At 37.3% G+C, this 6,419-nt stretch overlaps 1 protein-coding gene across 1 annotated transcript; it reads right to left on the reverse strand.

The window, feature by feature from the left end:
• Positions 1-6,419, reverse strand: LOC145598721 (GATA transcription factor 26-like). Its single transcript, XM_081655107.1, has 8 exons — positions 5,829-6,419; positions 3,382-3,750; positions 2,382-2,814; positions 2,050-2,122; positions 1,517-1,620; positions 1,208-1,394; positions 990-1,110; positions 1-563 (listed from the first exon to the last, which is right to left on the reverse strand). The coding sequence occupies exons 1-8, from the start codon at positions 5,866-5,868 to the stop codon at positions 247-249; spliced, it is 1,644 nt and encodes a 547-aa protein (XP_081511233.1). The 5' UTR covers positions 5,869-6,419; the 3' UTR covers positions 1-246.

A 6,419-nucleotide genomic window follows, 5' to 3' on the forward strand; every position in this document is an offset into this window, starting at 1 on the left:
TACCCCAGAATCTTTACCATCTCTTCTGCATTATGGCTATATATGCTACAAGCTTTCATCATCAACCTATACAAAAAGAGAAACCCGCATATTCCCCTTACCAATCCAAGTTCAAAATAGGCACTTTGGGGGAGGGGGATGAGGGGTCATAACAAAACTATTAAACAGCATCCAAAGAAAATTTGTTCTATGGATTCAGATGGCATTGTCCACTGCCTATGGATGGAAGCAGTTGCTCGGTATTTGTCAAGGGCGGAAATGAGATAGGGGTATAGAACTACTGCTAGCTTGTTGGGATGCAAAACTAGAGGTAGGGCAGAGGAGCTCAGCCTCAGCTTGCGGGTATGATCCATTGGATGGAACATCGAGCAGCAGATCCTGGTCAGAGCTTTCATCTTCGAATTGGTAGGAATCAAGCATGAGGGAGCTACCATTGGTTGGGAAGGTGAAGAGGTTCTTTGGAGCTGGAGTGAGGCACGAGCCTTCATATCGTAAGGGTTGCTTGCTTTTGCAATCAACTTTCAGGACCACTCGTTTGGGGATTTTCGTTGCACCATTTGTTTCTGGAGAAAGAGAAACAACATAGCACTATCAGCTTAGTATAATTTTGTTTCTGGAGAAAGACAAAATTATTGTAATCAGGACATCTCGAACAATCATCAGTTTCTTAGAAAAGTATAGGTCATCTTCACAAGTCAAATTAAGATTTTACAAAAATAGACATTGTTTCAATCTCAATCGTATGAAGTATTAGAAATTTTTTTCCAATAGTACATTGTAAAATCTCATCTTGGATACCATCTCTGACTTATACTGTTAGCCGAACATCTAAGACTTCAATGCTTCATCTATATTTCTTAATAATAATCTCAGCACCAAATAAGTTCAAAAATCTTTGACTGCAAATCTAAAAATGAATAAAGATACCAAAAGTATCCAGGGAGTTAAGACCTAATTTTCAACTCAAAAAGGCAAGAAAAGTGACTAACCTGGCCAGCGATGAGGTTGGCTCTCCCGCAATCTCTTAGCATTGGGAATGTTACCAGAAAAGCAGGATTTAGCTTCTGATATGCGGACAGATTCTCCTGTACTCTCTTTAGTTCTCTTATCCTGCAATCAAACAGACGAGTAGGTCATTCATGTCAACGTGTGAAATAAGGGGCAAACTTGACGAGAAAGCTGATAAATTGAGAGAATTAGGTCAAACCTTAAGTGAATTACGATACTCCACCCAATTGCACTTGGTCATATTAGACAAAGCTAGTCTCTTAAGGACCTTACAGTCTTCAGTTTGTATTCCTGAACAGGAAGTATCAAATACTCCATCCGCAAGCAGCTTCTGAAAAGAAGATATATTCTCCTTGAAGTGCGTACTAGTAAGTATGCTTTCAAGACTGCATGAACAACAAAAGGAATAATAAGTCTTTGAATCTTCATAGAATGAAAAACTTCAAAAGTGTTGGATCTTCTTAACAACATACATAAATCATCAAGGATCATCAAGGACGACACTAACCTATCAGAAACAGATGAGGTATCGACAGTAGGCAGATACTTGAGCAAATCCTGCTGTTCCTTATCCGTTAAGTGACCCCAAAAGACATCGGAATTGACAATTTCCTGCAGAAAAACATGGATGATCCTCATTTAATATACAAAGTTGTATCGCTTCCATGTTAGAGTAATGTAGAACAAAACAGTTTCAGGGCCTAGGTTTTGAATAGAGAAAAGAAAACTTTTTTTTTTTATTTGAGAGGAGAAAAGAAAGAAAATAACAGGTTTTAAAGAAAAACATGATACAAACAAACCCACACTTGAGCACAACTGATTGCATTCATGGGCAACGACAGTGAGTTGAGTTCTATAAAACGGATAAATTTCAGTAGTTGGTCTGTGAGCAGAATTCTCAACCAAGATGCAAGTTTAAAAGACAAATTCGGGGGGGGGGGGGGGGGGCGTGGGGGCGATTGAGTAAACACCTTCACGGCTTTAACAGTAGTATTGGGCATCAGCTGTAATTATTCTGTAACATGTAAGAATGAAACTCACAGTCAAGTCAATGTCGCACAACAGAGAATCATGATTCCACAGAAGTTGGATGCTCTCATGATTGTATTTTTCCCTGCAAAACAAATAACAGTGGAAAAGTTAAAGTGAGTCGCTTTTAAATATTCTTTGTGAATTGCAGCTGCCTTTTGCAGAGGATACCCTTAAAATTGATAACTGATCTTATTCGTGATATAGATAAAGCCTAACAACTTGAATACAAATATCATACGAATACATTTTAGGCCTTATTTGCACCTTACAGGATGAAAATCCTGTCAGTTATATCGTCACTTCAGGACAATGTCTAGATAACTCATGTGAATAAGGTTTACCTCTTAACTTGCTCTAGCGGCAGAATGTGGCCATTTAGCCTCTTGACTTTTTCCACCCCCAAGCAGGAGCTACCCACACTCTTGCTGTCATTAAACAACAGCATAGATGCAGGCTTTGAGTAGCCCTCATCTGCTCTGCAAAGCTTATTTTCAACTGACAGAGAACTAGCTTCGGATTCCTCTTCTCGTGCAATGGAGCTTGGGTGTCTAATAAGAACACTTCCATGACCTATTTCAACTGATACCATTGGGGCCTCACTCTCATAGAGCAAGTCATCCTCAGAGGAAACTGAAATGTGAGAAGCCTGTTGTTCATGTAAGATGGTATACAAGTCCTTTGTCAGCTTCTCTACTGAAGATTGCTTTGCACGGGTTACACATGTTCTTTTCCTTGATGGAACCAGCGCATCCCACACAATGGATTGTGCTGGACCTGGAAAAGGACAAAAGTAAGACTAAAATATACAACTCATATAAGGACAGCATGTTAAGTGTTCTATTCACAACCATTCCAGCAGTTAAATTCATCAGCAGCAAAGCTTGATAGTCCAACAACAGAACATCACACTATTATCCCTCCAAGTTCATGTATATTATACTGATGAATGGTGATTTACATGCGATTCACATACGATAACTCAGCAAACTGTACATGCTAGATATGAACAATCAAGTCCTACAGAGTACAGCACCAATGAAGTAACAATATTTCCTTCTAGATGTTCATTTTAGCAAGTAGTTTTGAGAATGATGTTAAGCACCAACCCACCCCAATCACAGATATAGCCTCATGGACTTCCACTCACAATCATCACAGGTATAGCCTCATGGACTTCCACTCACAATCATATTGCTCGCTGGTATAATAAAATAGGTATCATCTAATGCAACCCTCCAAATCTCCAATCAAATCAAGATACACAAGGGTTCAATGGATACACCTATTGTCTAGCATCATCCTTCACTCGTGTCAATTTTAGAGTGCAGGTTAGCCTCTGACCTGTCAATTCACTAGCCTCCGCACTGCCAAACTGAGCACAGCTTTCAGAATTTGATATGGCAGAGCCAGAACTTGATCTATTACTCGTATCCTCATCAATATTCTTCTGAAATCCCTGGCTGTAATCAAGGATAAATTCCCCATCAGCTGAATTTTCGTAATTATATTTCCTTTTGCTTATCTTATCATCCCTTCTCTTAAGAGACATGGTCTTCACTCTGCCCACTCTATGATCCTCATAATCATCAGGATCAACTCTGGAATGTAAAGGGGTATAATTTGCAAGAGTTCCCTTTGTTCTCCATCGAGATCCACAAGCATTGCAAAGAACAGGCTTCTCGGGGGGACCATTACGCCAAAGTGGGGTGCCTGCATTAGTAGAATGATGTCAATAAACTTTATTTAAACAAATGGCTTCAGTAACAAGAATGGCTTAGGAGCCGCCTTAGAATACTCTGCACATCAAGCTTACGGAAGCCTACAGCAATAACTACCACTTTCAAATGTTCAGCAATAACAAATCTTTGCAGGCAAATAATCTTTTGGGGGGGGGGGGGGGGGTGAAGGTTTCCAAAATCATAAACTTCCAGCCTTGATATACCAGAGTGCTTCCCAAATTTAACTATCTCAAGACCTACAGACTTCATAACAAATGTGCTCACATTTCTAATATCAAACTCAAAGAGATGCAACCTATAGGATCTTGCATAAATGTCAACACCCAGCATGCACATATTTTTTTAAGAAAAATTATATTTAGAAATGATATATAAGTTCAACATTTGCAATGTTCATTGTATTGAATAAGCAAACCAATATACAAGAATCGACTTTAAGACTTTCAAATTGAAAAGGCAAGAGCTAGAAAATCAAGTCAGGTTGCATTGGCCAAAAAGGGTAGCAACAATTGTCTGGCATAACATATAACTTGCGGAAAAAGCTGAATGCATTAGACCACAATGCACAGACCAGAATGCAGCAGCAGAATTGTACAACAGGACACCTCAAAAGGGAAAAGGAAGCGTGGCAAGGTTTCAATAACAAGAATATGCTCAGGAGACACAGAATTAGTGGAGTAAAAAGAAAAGGTGAGGGGATGTGAAGTAGCTAGAAGCAGAAGTGAGAAGCCAGAAATCCTGCAACAACAACCCATACATAGGGCTTGAGACTTCCATCCTCAAACGTTACGAGAAGTTCATGAACAGTCTGATCAGACAACTGTATGAAGTGGAAGCTCAAATGACTGCATGATTAACTAATAGTGACTGGAAAGCAATGATCATAGCTTCCAAACATGAGCAAGCCACAGGCAACTAAAGGTGCACTAATGAAAGAATACATTATAGCTGACTTCCTAAATTGAATCAAATAAATAGATGAAATGCATTTCCCCAAAACAAGTGTGGAAGTTCTCAGTCATCTAACAGACTTGAATCTTCAATTACACTATTACAGCACCTTAACTAATGATGATTGAGCTATCCTAAGCTCTGATTTCACTCTTACACTAGACTCGAGATAGTGAAGTCTATGATCAAGCCGGAAGAAGCTTGGTGTCATACGAAAACTTTGGCATTGCCTTGAGCAAGGACTAGGATAAAACTATTAATATACAAGACAGTGAAAACCTATACTTCTTGAGGCAATGGAAAAACTAAACAAGAATTTTGCAATAGTTCCATTGACACTCAATCAACAAGTTAAACATAGCTACTCGAAAATGGTGATGGTAAACCAACTGAAAGACACTCTCCACATATAGGAGCAGACAGCTGATTGATACCAATTGACAATTCACTTTGGAAAACACTAACATTAGCAATAGCACTAATTGAATTCATCAATTGTAACTTTCAATTATGAATCAAATGAGTGCGGCGACACGGGTAAAAGAGGATTGAACCAACCCCAATAGGAAGAACTTCAATTTCTGATTGAAGCATTATGAAAATGCTAATAAGAATTGAATTGGTTCAATGGGTATTTAATTGGTTCAATGGGTTTTAGAAAATATCAAAATTTTCCAAAAATCCCAACTCAAACTCCAGTATATATAAACTTTTGAGATGCAATATCTTTACCCAGAAAAGAGTCAAACACCAGCAAGTAATCCCAAAACTAGAAAATGAAAACCCATTCATTTTAAGGTACCCCACAAATTTTTCCCAGATTAAGGGAACCTGCAATTCTGTTACCCTTCAATCTTAAAATTCACAAACAAACACAACACACAGCAATTAAACCCAAAACACATTCATCATTCATTTTAATAACCCAGTTTTAGTACTAGCTCCCTCAAACTTATAAATCTAGAAAAGTCAAATTCCAGAAAACCAAAAAATAATATTGGTGAAACTGCAAAATCTGCAGTTCTAATTATTTATTTTTTAAAATTGAAAAAAATGGGCAATTTATTCAATAATACAATTCAATTAACAAAAACTCACTTGTAACACCACAGTGATAGCAAGGTCCTTGCTTGCCCATATCCTCCTCCTCTTTTTTTTTCCTTACTTTTTAAATTCCAAAAAATAAAAATCAAATGAAAGCTTTTTTTTTTTTTTTAATAACCCACAAATTAAAATTAATAAGATTTTTTTTTCCAGAAAAAAAAAAAAAAAATACAGAATTTATTCTCTACAACACTGAAAAGTGGTCCGTGAGGGTGTTCTTGCCAAAACCCCAGATGGAGAATCAAAATTCAGAGAAACCCAGAACCAATTTTGGTCTTAAAAAGACTGAATTAAATATCATAAATTACAAATCATGAACTAATTTTAAAATATTGATTTTGAAGCTTAAAATCTGTGAAATTCAATTAAAGAGAAAAAATGGAATCTGGTAAATTGAAGAAGAAAGAGAATAGAAGAGAAGAAAGGAAGAAGGGAAGGGGAAAGGCAGGTTGAAAATGGAGGGCATGTATTTGTATATAAGACTTTTTTTTATTAATTTTTAATGTGTTTTTTTTCTTTGTTTGCTGTTTTGTTGTTGTTGTAGTATTGTATGTGAAGTAAATGTTTCATCTTTCCATTTGCTTT

The sequence above is a fragment of the Chenopodium album genome, chromosome 20 (assembly GCF_948465745.1).
Source record: "Chenopodium album chromosome 20, dcCheAlbu1.1, whole genome shotgun sequence".
Classification (NCBI taxonomy): Eukaryota; Viridiplantae; Streptophyta; class Magnoliopsida; order Caryophyllales; family Amaranthaceae; genus Chenopodium; species Chenopodium album.

What these genes read in the sequence shown, in the direction of transcription:
- LOC145598721 (XM_081655107.1), bottom strand. Translation starts at nt 5,868, where the DNA reads ATGGGCAAGCAAGGACCTTGCTATCACTGTGGTGTTACAA. An exon ending in CTATCACTGTGGTGTTACAA is followed by an intron (nt 3,751 to 5,828) that starts GTGAGTTTTTGT and finishes CTACTAATGCAG; the next exon opens with GCACCCCACTTTGGCGTAAT. An exon ending in AGTATCGTAATTCACTTAAG is followed by an intron (nt 1,111 to 1,207) that starts GTTTGACCTAAT and finishes GTTTGATTGCAG; the next exon opens with GATAAGAGAACTAAAGAGAG.